This window comes from Nansenia antarctica (genome assembly GCF_963989245.1).
Source record: "Nansenia antarctica genome assembly, chromosome: 9".
Classification (NCBI taxonomy): domain Eukaryota; kingdom Metazoa; phylum Chordata; class Actinopteri; order Argentiniformes; family Microstomatidae; genus Nansenia; species Nansenia antarctica.
In genome coordinates this window covers 39,045,419-39,066,565 of record NC_137679.1, presented here as the reverse complement: position 1 = coordinate 39,066,565, position 21,147 = coordinate 39,045,419, and the positions used below count along the sequence as shown (strand labels likewise).

At 53.0% G+C, this 21,147-nt stretch overlaps 1 protein-coding gene across 1 annotated transcript in view; it reads right to left on the bottom strand.

The window, feature by feature from the left end:
• Positions 1-2,278: 2,278 nt before the first annotated feature.
• The window catches only part of LOC308165618 (SH3 and multiple ankyrin repeat domains protein 2-like), a gene marked incomplete at both ends in the record, with an annotated part of 89,803 nt that continues 70,934 nt past the window's right edge, over positions 2,279-21,147 (bottom strand). Inside the window, 7 exons of the mRNA XM_080539767.1 lie at positions 2,279-2,843; positions 11,680-14,506; positions 16,058-16,178; positions 16,595-16,701; positions 17,242-17,280; positions 18,664-18,690; positions 20,578-20,658. Coding sequence (XP_080395893.1) covers positions 2,279-2,843; positions 11,680-14,506; positions 16,058-16,178; positions 16,595-16,701; positions 17,242-17,280; positions 18,664-18,690; positions 20,578-20,658 — 3,767 coding nt within the window. The remainder of the gene's footprint in view (positions 2,844-11,679; positions 14,507-16,057; positions 16,179-16,594; positions 16,702-17,241; positions 17,281-18,663; positions 18,691-20,577; positions 20,659-21,147) is intronic.

Below are 21,147 nucleotides of genomic sequence, written 5' to 3'. Positions count from 1 at the left end.
GGGAGTGTAGGGGGGGTGTGGAGGGAGTGTAGGGGAGGTGTGGAGGGACCGTAGGGGAGGTGTGGAGGGAGTGGAGGGGAGGTGTGGAGGGAGTGTAGGGGAGGTGTGGAGGGAGTGGAGGGGAGGTGTGGAGGGAGTGGAGGGGAGGTGTGGAGGGAGTGTAGGGGAGGTGTGGAGGGAGTGTAGGGGAGGTGTGGAGGGAGTGTAGGGGAGGTGTGGAGGGAGTGTAGGGGAGGTGTGGAGGGAGTGTAGGGGAGGTGTGGAGGGAGTGTAGGGGAGGTGTGGAGGGAGTGGAGGGGAGGTGTGGAGGGAGTGTAGGGGAGGTGTGGAGGGAGCGTAGGGGAGGTGTGGAGGGAGCGTAGGGGAGGTGTGGAGGGGAGGTGTGGAGGGAGTGTAGGGGAGGTGTGGAGGGATAAATTCATCTTTAGCATTCATAGAAAATAATATCTCTAATCATTTTAGAAATCAGTGTACAGATATAATTATATAGATATACTCTTTTCTTTAAATCACTCTTTTTTTTATACACATTCAAAACGATAAATATTCCATATAATAAAATAAATAAAATCAAAAACCTAAAATCAATTCCATCAAATACACTTTTCCAGGGTGTTGACCTAAGAGGTCGTTACCATAGTAATACTCATGTACAACGAATGTATTTTTTGCTCTGGGCACAGCCATAGTCGACACCCATGGAGAATTAGGGGTTAAGTGCCTTGCTCAAGGGCACAATGGCACCTTAGATATGATGCCAGCCACCCTCCAGTCACCAGCTCACATCCAGCTCCCTCCTGAGGCGGGGAACGAACCAGCAACCTTCTGATTGCAGGCCGGCCTCTCTAACCTCTAGGCTACCTGCCTGTATGTATGTATGTAATATTGGTGGGGGAATGAGGAGGTTAGAAGAAGGACAGTTCTTGTTTCCTGGCGTTGTTGTTGTTGTTGTGGTTCATGGGGACTGTTTATCTATGGATGTTCTGGGCCTTGAGTTGATTGGGGTGGGGTCAGCTGTTTGGGGGGGTGGCATTCCAATCCCGGTCACCTACATGTTATATGTGTTTGGAAGACGATGACACCACACACACACACACACACACACACACACACACACACACACACACACACACACACACACAGGGATGTGAGGGGAAGGGTAACACGCAGAGACAGAGTGGCGCCTGCTACAGTAGTGACCAACAAAAACACCACGCTTTTCTCTCTCTCAGGAGAAGGCCACCGCCGGAACTGTGTGTGTATGTGTGTGTGTGTGTGTGTGTGTGTGTGTGTGTGTGCGTACACCTATGTGTGAGTGTGTGTGTGTACATACACAAGATATGGTTTAGGATACAGCTAAACATGTTCTGCAACGGTCTTCAGTCAGTCTTCGTTTTTGACACAAACTGGTGACGAAGCAAAAGGAGTCTGTCAGTCTGTCAGTGTTCAGATGTCTCTACAACGTCTGGTTCCTCCACAAATATAACCCCAAAAGTTGACTCTGGTGCAGAAATATTCTCTGAACAAACTCTAGCAAAGATAGAAAAGGAGGCGGAGCCAGCACACCAGCTCAGCTGGCGTTCGACACGCGACAACACACACACCCACACTGGGACTGCTTGAAAAAGTCAAGAGTATTCCAAAGCCGTTTTTAGGATTTGGGATTAGGGGCTTGAAGTCTGTGAAGTTTGAGTATTCCAAAAAAACATCTGAGCTGGAATATTTGTCAGTATTCCATACAGCGTTGTGACGGCGGAGTCTGAGAGGATTCCCAACTGTTTTGTTTGTTTGTTTGTTTGTTTGTTGTTGGAACGTTGTTGTCTATTGTGGCAGGAGGAGTATTCCCCCCCCCACAAAGGTAGGGGCTGTCCTCCTGTCCTCTCTCTGCCCTGCTGGGTTGGGAATGCCGGTATTCCCGCCTGTCTCTCTGTTGGCTGTTTCCCAACAGTTCCTAGTAACAGGATCCGGGGCTTCCCTGGCGCTCGGGAACGGGTAGATTAAAACACAAAGGAAGAAGAGAAGGAGGAGGAGGAGGAGGAGGGGAGAGAGTGCAAAAATGCAAAAAAAACAAACAAAAAAAATAAAATAATGCATGAGGGAGAGTGCCAAGTTCCGGACTTCCGGACTTCCAGACTCCCCCCCCTCCCCCCCTGTCCCGTCCTGCACGGACACGTCCACATCCAGATCCTGGAACGAGGAATGACGGATGATCGATCGGTTAGTAGAAGTCGAGGAGTAGAAGGACACTTTCTCCCCTCTCTCCCCCCCCCCCCCTCCCTTATCTGTCCTGCAGCAGTTTGAGGGCCCTCTCGATGTTCATGCGGTGGCCCACCCGGGTGACCCCCAGGTCGATGAGGTCGTCCTTCTGCAGGCTGGGCAGGTGCGCCCCCTCGATCTCGTTGTCCAGGAAGGCGTCGCGGTGCTCCCGCAGGTTCAGGCTCTCCAGCCAATCGGCGACGTCGTGCTTGCTCCAGACCTCCACGGGCTTGGAGGCGAAGGGCTTCCCCGAGGCGGCCACGGCCTGCAGCAGGGTGAGGGGGGACGGGGAGCGCGAGGAGCACGAGGACCCCCCCAGGCTGAAGCCTCCGCTGCCTCCGCCGGCGCTGCCCAGGGGAGGGGTGGGGAGGCCGAACATGTCCGTCAGGGTGGGGGAGCAGGATGGGGGGAGGGAGGAAGTGGCGGAGGGGGGCAGGGAGGAGGAGGAGGAGTCCGGGGGGCTGCTGCAGAGGTGGGGGTGGAGCGGGGGGAGGCTGGCGGGAGGGGTGGAGGTGGAGGGGGAGGGGTCGGAGGAGGGGTCGGCGAAGGTGACAGAGTTACGCTGGGGGGCTGAGCCCTCTGATGACCTGGAGGGGGGAGAAGGGAGGGGGGAGAGAGAGAGAGATAGAGAGGGAGGGAGAGAGAGAGGGAAAGAGAGAGAGAGAGAAAGAGAGAGGGAATGAGAGACAGAGAGAGGGAGGGAGAGAGATAGAGAGAGAGAAGGAATGAGAGACAGAGAGAGATAGATAGAGGGAGAGAGAGATAGAGAGATAGAGACAGAGAGAGGGAGAGGGAGAGAGAGAGATAGAAAGAGAGAGAGGGAGAGGGAACGAGAGACAGAGAGAGAGAGAGATTAAGAGAGAGAGCAAGAGTTTGAAAGAGGGGGGGAGAGAGAGAGAGAGAGAGATGGAGAGGAAGTAAGATTAACATATGAAAACATACCATAGGTAGAGTGTTAATGAACAGGCCCCTTCCCACACTGGTTTCCATGGTACTGGACCAAACCACAACAACCGGAATGCCCATAAATGGCCCTAGCAACCAGAGAGGACCATAGCAACACAGAGAAACTTGGACAGATGGAGACCTTCGGCAAGAAATGACACTCCTCCCCCACCATGTGTGACCCACATAGTCGACACCCTACTACAGCCCTACAGGCATCTGTGTGTGTGTGCGTGTGTGTGTGTGTGTGTGTGCGTGCGTGTGTTGACCTATTGATGTTCTGAGGCCTGGTGTGGAAGGGCTTGGAGCTCAGAACTGAGCCTTGAACATGACTAACATGTCCTCATCTAGTGGCTTCTCATCAACAAGAGAAGTTCCTCGTCAGGCCACTAGAGTGCGCTGTTGTCGGTATGTTTTTCCCACTCACCCTCACTTCTCTGCAGTCTGCTATTCGATATGACAGATAAGATCATATGAAATTAACTTAATAGCAACCTCCTTTTTATTTTGGGAATTTATTGAAACTAAATGTTGTTGTTTTGAGGTGAGGTGAGGGCGCGCGCGCACACACACACACACACACACACACACACACACACACACACACAGTCAATACTACCTCTTACACAGTCCAAAACCCATGACATTTTCTACTTGTACAATTTAATGTTTTACTATTTGTACTGCTAAATTGTACCCTGTCTATTTGTCTTATTTGTCTCCACAACTTGTTACTTGTCCAATTGTCTCACTTATGTTTTGTAACTATTGTCTCTTTATTTATTTTGACTTATCTTGCTTTATTGTACTGCAATGTCAGGAACCGAAGCCTAAGAATTTTACCCTCTTACACTTGTGTAATATGACGTAACAATACAACTTGAAACACACACACACGGCTTCACCCTCCACATGTGAGGCAGAGAGAGGAGAGCATTCAGAGTGCAGCCAGGCCAGAGGGAAGCCTGGAGCAATCAGTCCACAGAGCATGCCTTAATGTGATGCACTGTGTGTGTGTGTGTGTGTGTGTGTGTGTGTGTGTCTGCAACTGTGTGTCTGTGTGTGTTTGTACACGACAAAACACACTACTGTAGGGAAAGACAGAAGAGAAAGGCGGTATGTGTGTGTGTGTGTGAGAGAGAGAGAGAGAGAGCGAGAGAGAGAGAGAGAGAGAGAGAGAGAGAGGAGAGAGAGAGAGAGAGAGAGAGAGAGAGAGAGAGAGAGAGAGAGAGAAGGAGAAGGAGAAGGCAGTATTTGAAGGCGGTATTTGCAGTCAGTCAGCTAAGATGTAAAGTCATTGTGAAGAGATTAGAAAGACTCCCATCCAGCTGTTTCCCCTAGTCCGTGTTAATCCCAGAGATTGACTCATGGCCCAGGTCAACCCCTGTTTCCACAGATTACCCACAAACCCCTGTTTCCACAGATTACCCACAAACCCCTGTTTCCACAGATTACCCAGAAACCTCCTGAATAGGGTCCATAGCGTTGCTGAAAAACCAAGGTCTGATCCTGTCACAGCTCTCCACCAATGACGTGCATATCTACATCAACTGAAGCTGCTACAGTTTCTCTATATACTATAAATAAAACACATTGTAACTGCCAATGGCCCCTGGTCCTAGCATAGATGACTTTTCTTGCGATGACTGTATGATGGATAGAGGATTCACTCGCTTAGACAAATGTATCTGAGGTAAGTCGTTTTGGATAAATGCGTCTGCTAAATGCCCCAAAAAAATTCCACCCTGCTTGTTATTTCACTAACAATGTACAACTGTAAGTGGGTCAGGTCTGGCCGTTAAAGCATGTTAGGGTGCAGATGTGTCCATGGATAGGATGAAAAAGACCATGAACACAGCTGCAAATACAACGGCTCACCTGAGCAAAAACACCCAACACAACAACCCCCCCCACACCAGCCTGGTCTCACACGGCAGATGTCAGAATTCGACGTTTATGGACAAACGTCGAATTCTGACGTGAGATTGCATCCAAACGTCGAATTCCGACGTGACATTGGGGTAGCTCGTTCTGAAAGCGCAGGGGTGCGCCTGTTATGTGCACCTGTCGGGCTGCACTTGCATTAATTAGTTAGGCCACATTTAGGGTTAATTCAAAATGGAATAATCCCGAGAGAAGCCCCGACAGGCGCATGCGCATCCCTGCGCTTTCAGAACGAGCTACCCCAATGTCACGTCGGAATTCGACGTTTGGATGCAATCTCACGTCAGAATTCGACGTTTGTCCATAAACGTCGAATTCTGCCGTCTGCCGTGTGAGACCAGGTTGCCCACACACACACACACCCCCTGCATGCAGTTCCCCTGGGCTCTCCACTAGGGGTCAGAACAGAGCGCCTAGACCCAGTTATCATAGCTCTCCCACGGCACAGGAGGTCTGAAGGTGGCTGACCGCCTGGTCGACTCCAGCTGGAGGAGGACGGAGAGATCGTGCCGGACGTTTGTGCCTCACCAGATGGAGTGATGATGGAGTGATGATGGAGTGATGATGAAGTGATGGAGGAGTGGAGGAGTGAGAGAAGGAACACACGGGGCAAACCCACCACCAAAACACACACACACACACACACACACCAAAAAAAACTCTTAGGCCCCATTCCAATCCGAATAACACACCCCTTGTTCATCTTCTGCCTCTGTGGTTGAACCCTGAGGAAGGGCATCACACAGGCATGTTTGACACCGTTCCATCCGTTCCATCCGATGTCTACCTTCACCAGCCTCCCCTGGTGGGTTGCTTTCCCCCCTCCCCTAACATACGGGTTACCCCTGAAGGAGGTGAAGTGAACAAGGGTGTCAATCTGCAGAAATGGAATCGGGCCACAGCGAGGGGGATGCAGGGGGCTGCAGGGAGATGCAAGGAGGTGCAGGGAGGTGCAAGGAGGTGCAGGGAGGTGCAGGGAGATGCAAGGAGGTGCAGGAGGCTGCAGGAGGTGCAGGGGGATGCAGGGAGGTGCACTTACAACTTGTTTCCTTAGCACCGACTTTTCCATAGGAAGTCACGGCGATGAACAGGATGCAGGGAGGGATGGAGGTATGGAGGGATGGAGTGAGACACGTGGGCGTGAGGTGGAGTGAGAGAAACAGAGGGCACATGAAAAGATGAGACATGACATACACACACACACACGTCGCACGCGCACACACACACACACACACACACACACACACAATAACACACACACACACACGCACACACAAGCACACGCGCGCACACGCACACACGCACACACGCACACACACTCAGTCAGACACCCACGCCTCGTACAAACACATGTGCACACTAACACTCCGTCAAAGAGACAGAAATGTGACAGAAGTCACACACACACACACACACACACACCCTTGACACGCAGTTAATGAATGTAGACACACACACACACACATCCTTGACAAAATGACAAGTCACCACCTACACCATTCACTGCTCGGGGAACATGACACGGAGGAGGAGACCGACACACACGCCTCTGACAGAACCAGGAACTTCACAATCGTCTCTCCTGCACACAACGCCGGAACGTACCGGAACGTACGGCGCAGCGGTTTTGATGCATGCATATACCCAGGCCTATAAATAGACGGACTATGTACTCCACCACACACTCCTCAACGCTATTTGCGGCGCGTGGAGAGAGAGAGGATCTGTTTCCTCAGCAATCCTTTCAGAGGATGAAACACACGCAGGGGTGTCCTCGAATTACACCAATCACCAGTCGCACACACGCGTTAAAAAAACACCCTAACGAGACCAGGGAGGGGGGAGGCTGGGGGAGGTAGAAATCGGAGGACGGAGGCTCGTTCTAACGGGTGGAAGGGGAAGGGCTTTCAAAGGGAGTTTGATACCATCCCTGATTCTGCTCCGTGTGTGAACGGTGAGCCCCGTCCTCCGATTTCTACCTCTACCGGCCTCCCCTGAACAAGACATGACAGTCCCTTCTCCCAGGCTGTCTATAAACAGACGTGATAGGGTATCATTGAGGTATCATTGATTATCCTCCTGTAACAAGTGATGGCTGCGTCCCAACACTCTAACAGCCTCCCCTCCTCTCTCCTCCTCTACTCTTCCTCTCCTCTCCTCTCTCCCTTCATCTGTCCTCAACCATGACCAACACTAGAATGGCCTCTCCTCCTCCTCTCTCCTCCCCTCCTCTCTCCTCCTCCTCTCCTCCTCCTCTCCTCTCCCTTCATCTGTCCTTAACCATCACCAGTGTCGATGAAAGAAGAGGAGGGCGAGGAGGAGGAGAAAAGAGGAGAGAATAAGAGAGCAAGCCACTCTAGACTCTATGAGGCGATAGCCGCATCCTCATCTGACCTGAAGCTAATCCACACAGCCCAGACAATCGATACAGGAAGTGTTTGAACTGTTTGAACTTCGCCATCGCAATCGAACCTTCCTGGCTGGACGTGCCTGGGCTGACAGAAGCCTGTCTCCTCCGGCTGCGTTCGTAAATTCGCTTCGAGCCGCCGGAGGGCACGCTGGGTTCGACGTCGTAAAAGGGGACCGAGTAATCTGATTGGACAAGAGGCGTTCCGTGAGTGCAGATCAGAGTTCCAGAGCGGATTTTCAAACGGAGCCTATGGGTCAGTGGGGAGCGGAGGAGGCGTGTCACCGCGGCCCAGCCAATCAGGGGAGGGGATGATATTCATAACAGGATCACCACTACTCTTGTAATACTGTCTTGGTAGGATTTCATTACAGTCCTTGTTTCAACTTAGCAGGGAGAATTTACCCTTAACATGCTTACCACACACACCCACGCACACGCACAAGACTCTCTGTCTCGCTCGCTCGCTCTCTCTTTCTCTCTCACTCTCATCTCTCCCTCTCTCTTCCTCCCTCTCTCTCTCTCTCTTTCTCCCTCTCTCTTACTCTCGTCTCTCTCTCTCTCTCTTTCTCTCTCTCTCTCACTCTTGTCTCTTTCTCTCTCTTGCACAAATATTAATGCATGCATGCCAGCATGCATGCACGAATAAAGCACACACACACACACACACACGCACACACACACACGCACACGCACACGCACACACACACACACACACACACACACGCACACACACTCAGCTGTGTCACGTTATGTAACCGTGGCCTACTAAGCGAGGCGGCACGTGATGTGGATGAGCACTGGGATGATGCTGAGGGTCACGCCTGCCACCCCCCCTGTACACACACACACACACACACACACACACGAACACACACGCACACACACACCCCTCCCCCGACTCTAATCGGACTGACATCACTCCTGCAGGCCTCAAGGCTGCTCTCATCAGCCCGTTGCTAGGCAACCCTTTCGTCCGCGGGCGCTACGTGCACTAATCTGTGAACCTAAAAGACGACGGGATGAAAAAGAAGGAAAATAACAGAACACTAAAAATATAACGCTGGAGCGTTCATATAAATGGTTCTGCTGTTACGCGAGGTTCAATACAGAGAGAGAGATAGAGAGAGAGAGAGAGAGAGAGAGAGAGAGAGAGAGAGAGAGAGAGAGAGAGAGAGAGAGAGAGAGAAGGATTAATCTCTCTTCCATCCATCTGTTCTGTGTGATCAGACACAGTGCACCTTGGGCCCTAGTCTCTCTTCTACCTGTGTTAACAAGAGAGACAGAGAGAGAGAGAGAGAGAGAGAGGGGGGGGACTGAGAAAGAGGGAGAGAGAGAGACTGAGAGACAGAAAGAGAGAGAGACAGAGAGAGACTGAGAGAGAGACAGACACAGAGAGAGAGACATACAGAGAGAGAGAGAGAGAGAGAGAGTGAGAGAGACTGAAAGAGAGAGAGATAGAGAGACAGAGTGAGAGAGACAGAGAGACAGAGAGAGAGAGACTGAAAGAGAGAGGGACAGAGAGAGAGACTGAAAGAGAGAGAGAGACAGAGAGAGAGACAGCGAGACGTGAGGGAGACCGAGAAAGACAGAAAGAGATTGAAGATCCATATCCCGCTGTCGACTAAAGACCTCCATCTCTTCAGGCTACATCTTAACTGTCCCCCCTGAAGACCTCCTCATCCCCACGAAGAATATTATTTTTTTCCTTCTTCTAGCATTGTAACTGCTAACGGCCCCTGGTCATAACATAGATGTATGTTTCTCATGACGACTGACGTATAGACGATTCCACTTACTTAGACAAATGTATTTGTTGTAAGTCTCTTTGGAGAAAGAAGAGAAAGGCGTCTGCTAAACGCCAACAAAAATGTGAAATGTAATAAAATCGAGAAGGTGAGGAGGTCAACAGAGAGAGAGAGAGAGAGAGAGCTTTAAGACAGAAACGTACGTAGAGGGAACGAGAGGAAGATAGGATAAAGGAGGGAGGGAGAGAGGGAGAGAGGGAGATGGAATAAAGGAGGGAGGGAGAGAGGGATGTGGGGGAAAGGGAGGGAGGGAGAGAGGGAGCTGGGATAAAAGAAGGGAGGGAGAGAGGGAGATGGGATAAAAGAAGGGAGGGAGAGAGGGAGATGGGATAAAGGGAGAGAGGGAGATGGTGAAATGATCTCTCTGTTACACCTCTGCCATGAAAGATAGAACCGTTCATGTAAAATGCATGTGGCCCGTGAATAATTCAGCAGCGTTTATTTTTATTTTTTATGAATCATTACATAAGAGAGACGTGGACGTTTAAAAAACCATGAGCCGGGCAGTTTGGGGGGCAGGGGCGATCCTGGGGCGGACAGGCGGACATGGTTGTTACAGCTCTGAGTAACTGGATGTCCTCCATGGTTTATTCATGATACGCCACTAGAGATGGAACCAGCGGGTACTATCTACACACACACACACACGTGTACACACACACACACACACACACACACACTTACATATCCACAAAGCAGGCATTACACACATACTCACGCATGTGCGCATACACACACACTCACACACGGACACATACACACGCATACATAAAGGAGGCATTACACACATACTCACGCACGTGCGCACTCACGGACACTCACACACGGACACTCACGGACACTCACAGACACTCACGGACACTCACGGACACTCACAGACACTCACAGACACTCAGAGACACTCACACTCACTCACTCACTCATTCAAATCTCTTCACCCTTTAGAGATATTTAGGATTATCTCTCCCATCCCTAATTGACAATCGTATGCAAACAGGAAACAGGATTTCCAAGCTGGCAGGAAGCCAACTGTAACACCATGGTAACTGTAACACCATGGTAACCAACTGTAACATCACGGTAACCAACTGTAACACCACGGTAACCAACTGTAACACCATGGTAACCAACTGTAACACCACGGTAACCAACTGTAACACCATGGTAACCAACTGTAACACCATGGTAACCAACTGTAACACCATGGTAACCAACTGTAACACCACGGTAACCAACTGTAACACCATGGTAACCAACTGTAACACCATGGTAACCAACTGTAACACCACGGTAACCAACTGTAACACCACGGTAACTGTAACACCATGGTAACCAACTGTAACACCATGGTAACCAACTGTAGCACCATGGTAACTGTAACACCATGGTAACCAACTGGAACACCATGGTAACTGTAACACCATGGTAACCAACTGTAACACCATGGTAACTGTAACACCATGGTAACCAACTGGAACACCATGGTAACCAACTGTAACACTAAGGTAACTGTAACACCATGGTAACCTTGCGCTCCGGCTAATTTATAACAACTATATATAATAACACCCGTGTGACCACCAGACTAATGCCTCTTACGGCAGTCCTACAACTGACATACACAACAAACACAGCTTAGCGAGCGCATTAGCTACGGTATACACCTTGTGTTGGGCCGCTAGATAATGAAAGGGCTTAGCAGGCTGTTGCTGTCCGTTCCCTAGCAGTGCACTGAGCAGGAGGCTTATGGTGTGTCCGTAAATACGCTCTGAGAGTGCTGGAGTGCACCTGTGCGGGAAATTAACTGTCTAACTGATTTCAGTTGGAACCAGAGCACCCTCAGCACTCAGTGCCGATTTCCAGAGCGTTTTTACGAACACACCCTGAGCTGGAATTAGCATTGTGGCTAGACCCTGTTCATTCACAACGCCTGCATCTCTGATAACACCGTGGCTAAAGCTACTGTATATTCATAGCATTAAATAACATACAGTAGAAGCCTTGGCTAGCATTGCTGCTAAAGCTATTGATGGCGCTACTAAACACAGGGGGCTTAACTGTACAGTCGCTAGATTCGCAGCTAAAGCTAGCGATAGTGCTACTAAACACAGGGGGCTTAACTGTACAGTCACTAGCATCGCGGCTAACGCTATTGATAGTGCTACTAAACACAGGGGACTTAACTGAACAACTTCTAGCATTGTGGGTAAAGCTATCGATAGCGCTACTAAAAGACAGTGGGCTTAACTGTACAGTTGCTAGCACCGCGGTTAGCTAACCGTTAGAGAGGAGGTCAGAGCGGGGGGGGGGGAGAGTTACCTGGTCCCAAAGCCTCCTCGGCCCCCCGTAGGGGAGTCCAGGGCCTCCCCGGCCTTGGGGGGCCGCTCCCTGTTCATCTGCTGCAGGATGGAGCTCAGCTCGTTGATCACCGTGGCCTTGGGGTCCGGCGTGGGGGGGCTGCGGAGCTCCGGGGGGGTGGGCTCCCCCCACAGCTTGGACGAACGCTGGTTCGGGGTCCTGGTCATGGGGGGGTCGTTGGGGGAGTAGGCGGACCCCCCCCCCGGGGGAGGGGGAGGAGGGGCCAGAGGGGGCGGGGCCCCGTAGGACTCCCCCCCCGGGAGGGACTCTTCGATGAGGGCGTCGTCATGGTGATGGTAAAGTGCGGGGGTGCTCTTGTTCTTGTTCTTGGGCTTGGGGGGTACGGGGGGGCGGTCGGCCAGGAACGCCTCGCCGCCGCTGTCGCAGCACACGCCCTCGGACGACAGCGTGGAGACGCTGGACACGGTGGACACGGTGCTGGTGGTCTCCATGTGGAGGTCCACGCTGCCCCCCCCACCCCGCCTACCCTCCCCCACCTCCTCCACGCCCGAGTCGCCCGCCTCGAAGCTGCCGTCGCGGTGCGGTGGGGGAGGGTAGGCGGGGTGGGGGGGCGCGCAGTTAGCGTTAGACAGCCCTCCTCCACCACCGCCGCCACCTCCTCGTTTATGGTGTTCGCTGACGGGCGGGGGGGCGTGGGGGTGGTAGGGGGGCAGGGCGTGCCCCCCCATCCCTCCCAGACCCCCCAGCCCTCCTCCGTTGCGTCTCTGCTTCATCATCTCCGCCATGGCGCCTGCCTGGTCCTCGGCGATGTCGATGCTGTTGGCGAACTCCAGCGGCGGGGGGAGGGGCTCGGAGAAGACGAACTCCTCCTCGATGTCGACGGAGGCCAGCGGGGGGGGGGGCATGCGGAAGGGCAGCTTGACCGGCTCGTCCAGCGACCCGCCAATCGCCGCCATCCCGCCTTTGCTGCCCTGCGGCGGGACCTGGGGGCCGGGGGGCTTGGCGTTGGGGGTGTTCTTGATGTGAGGCTGTTTGGGGTCTGGTCCGGTGCTGTTCACCTGCCCACCCCCCCCTCCTCCTCCCCCCCCCTCCTCCGCGGAGGTGTGGACCATCAGCAGCCCTGCCGACTTCTCCTCCGCCCGCTGCCTCTCCTCCCTCGCTCCGTCCGACTCGTACTTCTGCTCCGTCATCTGCCTCCGCAGGGCCCCCCCGCCCGCCCCCCTCCCCGGCCGGCCCATGGTCGCCGTGGAGACGGCGGGGATGAAGCCCGCCTCGATGCTGGAGCGCAGCTTGGTGTCGATGAACAGCGGCTGGTTGAGGTCGGGCTTGTTGGGGTGGGGGTGGGGGGAGTGGGGGGAGGGGGAGTGCGGGGGGAGGGACTGGGAGGAGGAGGTGTCGCTGCTCTTGGGGGACGGCTGCGGGGACGGCTGGGGGGTGGGCTGCTGGGAATGCGTCTGGTCCTTCATGGCCCGGTCCCGGGCGGCCAGGGCCAGGGCCAGGGGGGAGTTGGGGTCCAGGGCCTTCCCCGTGACGGGGTGCAGGTACCCCCCGCCCCCCCCGGCCCCGTTGGAGGAGGCGTAGCTCTTGGGGGACAGGGCGGGGAGGCTGACGGGGCTCTCCAGGTTGGTGCACTGACCCGTGCGCGTGCTCAGAGGCTCCCGGACCATGGTGGGCTCCGGGGTGCTGAAGTCTGTCACGTTCCCTCCTCCTACTCCCCCCCTGTCTCCTCCTCCCCCTCCCCTCCCTCCTCTCCCCCGCAGCAGCGTGGAGGCCGGGGGCGGGGCCATGATCCGGCGTAGCCGCTCGTCGCTACTGAACATCCCCTCGTCGATGGACTTGGACTGACGCAGGCGCGGCGCCGGCGTGGGCCCCCCCTCCCCCAGGTCGTCGTCGTCGTCGTCCATGTCGCCCATGTCGGTCGACAGGAAACCGGGCGGGTTCTTCCGGGCCTCCAGCCTCTTCTCCCGGTCGCGCACCGCCCCGGCGATGGCCGCCGCGAACGGGTTGTTGAGCGACGACTGACCCCCGGGGGGGTGGCCGGAGGAGGAGGGGGAGGAGGCGGAGGTGGAGAGCGAGGGGTGGTGGTGGTGGTGATGTTCGGGCGTGGTGGGCTCGATCTCCATGCTGCTGCCCTGGCTGCTCTTGCCGCTGCTGCTGGTGGACGGCTCCTTGACGATGATGGTGGGGATGGGGATGGAAGAGAAGGTGCGCGGCGTCGTCGGCGTCTCAGTGGGCGTGGACGGCGTGGAGACTCCGCCTCCTCCTCCGCCGCCCGTCACGTGGCACTTCTTCTCGGGGCTGTCCTCCCCCACGTTGGGCTGCTTCACCAGCATGCCCTTCCGGCGGGCCGGCTTGGCGGGGGTGTACGGCAACACCCCCCCCGCCTTGTTGCCCACCTCCGAGTAGGGGTTCTCGGGCACGGGCGCCCGGCCCCCCGGCCCCCGGCCCCCCCGGCCGGTGATCTCGAACTGCTCCGAGCTCTGGCGGAAGTAGCCTCGCCGGTGCAGCGTGCCGCCGATGTCCGCCGTGGTGCGGCTGCCCGAGAGGCCGCCGACCGCCGCTCTTCCTACGGCCGCCCCCACGGAGGAGGAGGAGGGAGAGGGGGAGGAGGAGGAGTTCTGGGCGGGGCGCGCAATGGTGGCGTAACCCCGGGCCGCGGGGGAGGCGGAGGCGGAGGCGGGGGAGTTGGTGTTGTTGTAGCCGGGGGGAGACGGGGGGGAGACGCCGGGGGGAGGGGGGATGTCCTCGGACGTGTCGGGCATGGAGAGGCTGCGGGTGAACTTGAGGGGGGGAGGGGTGAGGAACGTCTTCTCCTCCTCGGTGATGCCTGAGGGGGGGAGAGAGGGAGAGGGAGAGAGAGAGGGAGAGACAGGGAGAGTGAGAGAAAGGGAGAGAGAGAGAGAGAAACAGAGACAGAGAGAGAGAGGGAGAGAGAAAGGGAGAGAGAGAGAGGTAGGGAGAGAGAGAGAGGGAGAGAGAAAGAGAGAGAGAGAGGCAGAGAGGGAGAGAGAGAGACAGGGAGGGAGAGAGAGAGAGAGGGGGGGGGGAGAAAGAGACAAGGAAGGGGGAAGGGAGAGAGGTGGTAGAGAGAGAAAGAAAGAGGGGGAGGGAGAGAGAAAGAGAGAGAGAGAGAACACGGTGTGAGAGTCAAAAAGCATTTCCTATGAAACAAAAAACAAACAAACCATAAAACCAGAGCGGTCTTTACCACAACAACAAGAAAACAACTCAATTACAACCCGATATCACAGCAGAACAACATAGAGGCTGATATTACATCTCCTGGCGTCCTCTCACACACACACACACACACACACACAAACACACACACACACACACACACGGACCTCCCTCCCTGCGGGCCCTGACTGACTGACTGTGTGTGTCTGTGTGTGTGTGTGCGTGTGTGAGAGGACGCCAACACACACACACACACACACACACACACACACACACACGGACCTCCTTCCCTGTGGGCCCTGACTGACTGACTGTGAGTGCGTGTGTGTGTGTGAGTGGCGTCTCTTGGCGTCCTCTCACACACACTCACACACACACATGGACCTCCCTCCCTGTGGGCCCTGACTGACTGACTGCGAATGTGTGTGTGTGTGTGTGTGTGTGTGTGTGTGTGTGTGTGTGTGTGTGTACAGGGGAGATGGCAGGCAGGACGGAGGATGGAACGGACCCAGAATAACATTAGCCTGCATTAAACCCCCCTGCTCCATCACAGAGGCAGGTTCCAGCGCACTCCTAACGACTGGTAATATCTCTGCCTCAGAGCTGCACACGCTGGCAACTCCATCACCGTGATTCAGCCCTAATTAGACCTAATGAAGCTGGTTAAAGCAGAGAGAGGGGTTATGACTGCACAGTCACATATCCATGCACGCATGCAGAGAGAGAGGGGGGGGGGGGGGGAGAGAGAGAGATAATGAGAAAGTTCTAATGTGTGTTTTAGTCACTTACGCACGCACACAGAGAGAGAGAGAGAGAGAAAGATAATAAGATAAAGTTCTAGTGTGTGTTTTAATCACTCACTCACACAAACACACACACACACACACACACACACAGGGTGAGTGAGTGAAGGGAGAGAGAGAGTGAAGAAAGAAAGATAATGAGATAAAGTTCTAATGTGTGTTTTAGTCACTCACACAAACACACACTCACACACTCACACACACTCACACTCACACACACAGGAGGTGAGTGAGTGAAGGGAGAGAGAGAGAGGAAGAGAGAAAGATAATGAGATAAAGTTCTAATGTGTGTTTTAGTCACTCACTCACACACACACTCACACAGAGAGAGGGGGAGAGAGAGTGATAATGATGTGTGTATTAGTGTGTATGATGTGTGTATTAGTCATATTTACCGATGGACTTCTGCCTCCTCATGGTTCCCTTGGCGGGCACGCCCAGGAACGCCCCCCGCGGGCTGCCTGGCACGGTGGGGGGGGCCACGGGCAGGGGGGCCCCCTGGCGCTCGTATATGGACTGAAACACCAGGAGTCAGAGGGTTAGGACCTGCCCTGGCCTCCGGTTTCTACCTCCGCCAGCCTCCCCTGGACCTGACGTCAACATGCTGTAGTGACTGACACTCCAGAGGAGGCAGGGTGAGAACCTGACTGGCCACCATCTTCTTTTGTTTCTTGTTTTTTTAATCAGCTTAATTTTTTATTTTAGACTTTAGCTTCAGACACATCTCTTTTTCTCTTAAAGTATATATTTTTAGATTCTTTTTTTAAATTATTATTATTTAATTATATATTTTTTGAATTTCTAGTCTCCTTTTTTGTGTGTATACATACATACATATATATATATATATATATAAAACCTTATTGAACATATCATGTTTTTTGGGGGCAGGGCTGGGGCTGGGGGCTGGGGGCGGGGCTGGTTCCACTCACGTTCATGTCGCTAGACGTCACGGAACAGCGGCTGGAGGGGCGGGGCTTGATGGTGGCCACCTTCATGTCCACGGCCTTCTGGGAAGGCGACACCTCGTCCACCTTATCTGCAAGACAAACCCCCGATCCCCCCCGTGAGTGACAGCGGAAAGAGAGCAGGGCGGGACTTCCTTAAGCCTACAAAAGAGTAGCCTGATCAAATCTCATAGGCCAAACGCGTTCGCAAGCCAATCAACGACCCCCTTTCTCTCTTCTCTGCTTCCGTACCGAGCTGCGGATGAGATAATCGAAGAAAAAACATAACAACTAAAATCTAAAACAGTCAAAACAAGAAAGCAAAAGAAAGGAAAATTAAAAATGAATGAAATGGATATAGTGTGACCAGCCTAGAAAGCCGTGCAAGCTGCCTAAGAGTGCGAGATTGCCCTGGAAAGCTCCATGCTAGCGTGGGTTAGCCTGTTAGCCTGTTAGCTTGTCCCCTAGCGGGGCCTTATCTAGTGGTGACAGAGGCTCTGGGAAGCTCCATGCTAGTAGCGCGGGATAGCCTGATAGCCTGTTAGCCTGTTAGCTTGTCCCCTAGCGGGGCCTTATCTAGTGGTGTCAGAGGCTGAGGGGGGCCTCCATGCATTGGGGGGTGAGTACTGTACTTAGAGTGACTTGAAAAACAATCCTCTTCTTCTGACCATCTACACAGAGGGGAGAGAGGGGGTTCAGAGGCCTTCACCAGGAAGTTAACACACTACAGGCTACACACACACACACGCACGCACACACACACTCACACGCACACACACACACACTCACATACACACACACACACATCTATACACACACACATACATATCTATACATACACACAAACACGCATCTATACACACATACACACACACGCACACACACACACACACACATCTATACATACACACACACATACATATCTATACACACACACACGATGAGATGAAACATGCTCCCACTCCTATCTGGCTCCCAGGTGGAATGCTGCTACAGACGAACACAACATTGTTGCCATGGAAACTTTGCAGTGAGTCAAAGCTTCTCTGAAATGAACCCAGATAGAGAGACACACACACACACACACACACGCACACACACGCACACACACACACACACATACACACACGCACGCACACACACACGCACATACGCACACACACACAAGCACACACACACACACACACACACACACACATATACACACACACACACACTCACGCACATACGCACATATGCACACACACACACACACACACACACACACACACACACACACACTCACACATACACACACACACACTCACGCACATACGCACATATGCACACACACACACACACACACACACACACACACACACACACACACGGTGGGTTTGAGGCCAGAGGAGATCTCCCAGAGCGTGTTTGTTTGCTGTGTAGAACGTTGACTCAGATCCACATTAGAGCACGTCTAAGGTCTGGCCACGTCCACAGGACCAACACACAGCTAACACACAGCTGGACTCTTATAACCAACAGTTCTGGACCATATCATACTTCGACAAGACAAATATCAAACGTTTCAGACATAAACAACTGCTGACAAATCATCATTGCAAACAAGCTGACAAATCATCTAACGTTATCAGGTGTGGCAGTGTCTTGTTTTCACACAAGGCGTCCATTCAGTTCGTGAGGTATTCCCGTCAAAGTTTCAAATCATGCGGTTAATTCGTTTTTTCACCCATAGAAACAGATAGTCGGTTCTATCTTTCTATGGTGTTATCATCGCAAGCAGTGACGTTTATACTGATAAATCTGCTTCGAAACACACCTGAAGTGCCATGCAAACACCGACAAACAACTTGGTGTTTTTACATAAACAGGGATAACGACAAGATCGTAGATATATATACACGAACAAACCGATGCATGTCAGTTATAAGATGCAAGTCAGTTACAAGGGGAAGTCACAACAGGGTAGACTGTGTGCTGTGTCAGGGTTCGTGCTCAGCGTGGGGGGGGGGGGGGGGGTTGGTTGCTGAGTGTTAAACATGCCCAGGACGACTTACCCCCACCCTTCTTCCTTTTCAGCGTGGCTTTGGGAAGGAGAGAGACAACAGAGGGCTGTGTTGTAGAGCGTCAGGTCAACAGGCTGGCACACACACACACTGTACAGCCCTGATTCCCTCTGTCTCACTGGACTGGGATGGGACTGGGATACTGGGAGGACTGAGATGGGACTGGGATACTGGGAGGACTGGGGGGGACTGGGAGGACTGTCTCTGCTTGCTTTCAGGGGATGCATAAAGCCGTGGTAAAATGCGTGAAAAGCATTTTAGACAGAAAACGGTACGGGGGAGGGGATGATATGGGAGATCCTATGGTGGGGGGGGGGGGGGGTGGCATTGATGATATGGAGGATCGATGTGATGTGAAATATTATGTATGAACGTCGGAATTCATGCCTGTGTCCAGGCTCTGTGTGTGTGTGCAGGTGTGTGTGTGTGTGTGTGTGTGTGTGTGTGTGTCTTGGCTCTGTGCTCGGCTGCAGCGCTGTCTGTCCCTCCTGTCACAATGTGTTACAACCTCCCAGGCCACACACACACACACACACACACACACACACATACACACACACACACACACACACACACACACACACAGACACACACAGACACAGACAATGACACCCACACACACACACCCCCCCACCCCCACCCCAAGACACTAATGCGACGTTGACAGCGTCATTACGACCGGCCATCTCCTCGGTTGTCCGTGGTTGTCTGGTTTCCACGGTGATGCACCCCACCCCACCCCCCCCCGAGGGGTTATTTATATGCCACAGACGACAAGGGAGGAGGGAGAGAGAGACCCCCCCCCGTTCCAAGAAAAAAAAGTCGATAAAACAACAAAAGCCAGACTAATAATAAACAGGAGGATGAGGAGCAGGGTGACGTGCTGGCAGGACTCTGGTAGACGTCAGAGTCTCTCTGAAGTCTGTCTCTACATTCTGGGAAACCGAGCACTAAGGAAGGCCTTCCCTTCCTGTAAGAGATGTGCTACTAACTTGATGATTATGATTGGTTAAGCAAGAGTAGTGATCTCATAAGGGAGGAAACTTCTAGAAATATGTGTCCCGCCCCACGTTGGGGGCTTCTTGACGCTGCTATTTTCCCTCTGTGCTCATGTGACTTTGCTTAATAAAAGGCCTCATTTGAGCCAATTGATTCAAGCTCTCTGTGCTTTATAAGTTCTACTCAATCTACTGAGAATCAATTAAATCCACAACAGAACACTATACTAATACTGGGTAGGGCCTCCCTTTTGCTCTCAAAAACAGCCTCAATTCTTCGTGGCATTGATTCCACAGGATGTTGGAAACACTCCTTTAGGATTCTGGTCCCATGATGACGTGACGCATCACTGCATCAATTCCTAACAGGTTTGTTCAGGTGAAACTTTCAAGCTGTGAATCGAATTGGATTCAGATCCGGTGACCGGGAAAGGCCACCGAAGAACACTGAGGTCGCTGTCATGTTCATGAAACCAGCTTGAGGCGATTTTTGCTTTGTGACACGGTGCATTATCATGCTGGAGGTAGCCATTAGAAGATGGGTACATTGTGGCTATGAAGGGGATGCACATAAGGCTGTGTCGTTCAAGCGATGGTTGATTGGTATTAACGAGCCCAAAGTGTGCCAAGAAAACATCCCACCACCCCATTACGCCACCTGAATGAATGACAAGGTGTACGGTGGTCCTAATAAAGTGTTCGATGAGTATACATTACTTTGAATATCCCAAGGCTAATACATATACATCCATGGCCTCTCTTACCTTTATCCACTATGGGGAGGAAGGAAATCGACCAATAGGGACAGAGAAAAGACCAGAATAGAGGGTGTGGTTAGAACGGAGAACCGGAGAACCTATCCCCTCCAATCACAACCTGTCGCCCGTTCTGACAGCCAATGGCTTACCTAGTTCCTCTAGCTCCATGGTCATGGACTTGGAGCGCATGGACAGGGCTGTGGTGGGGGCTCTCTTTGGTGGGGGAGGGGCTGAGGGAGAGAGGGGGGGAGAGGGAGAGAGAGAGCGAGATAGAGAGAGGGAGGGGGAGAGGAGAGAGAGGAAGGGGAGAAAGGGAGAGAGATGGAGAGAGAGAGAGGGAGAGAGCGGGGGGGAGAGAGAGAGAGGGAGCGGGAGAGAGAGAGAGAGAGAGAGAGAAAGAGGAGAGAGGGAGAGAGAGACAGGAGAGAGGGAGGGAGAGAGAGAGAGAGGGATTGGGGAGAGAGAGAGAGAGAGGGACAGAGAGAGAGAGGGAGGGAGACAGAGAGAGAGAGAAAGAGAGAGAGGGGCGGGAGAGAGAGAGAGAGAGAAAGAGAGGAGTTATATTTCATTCAGCTTGAACTGGCACATTTCACAACACACATTTCGAGCGATCATAAAAAAGCCTGATGATATTTTGGCAGAGTGTGGGAGGTGGATGTGGAACAGAGATCAGCGTAGGCTGGCAGAGGTAGAACACCAGGGGAGGCTGGGGGAGGTAG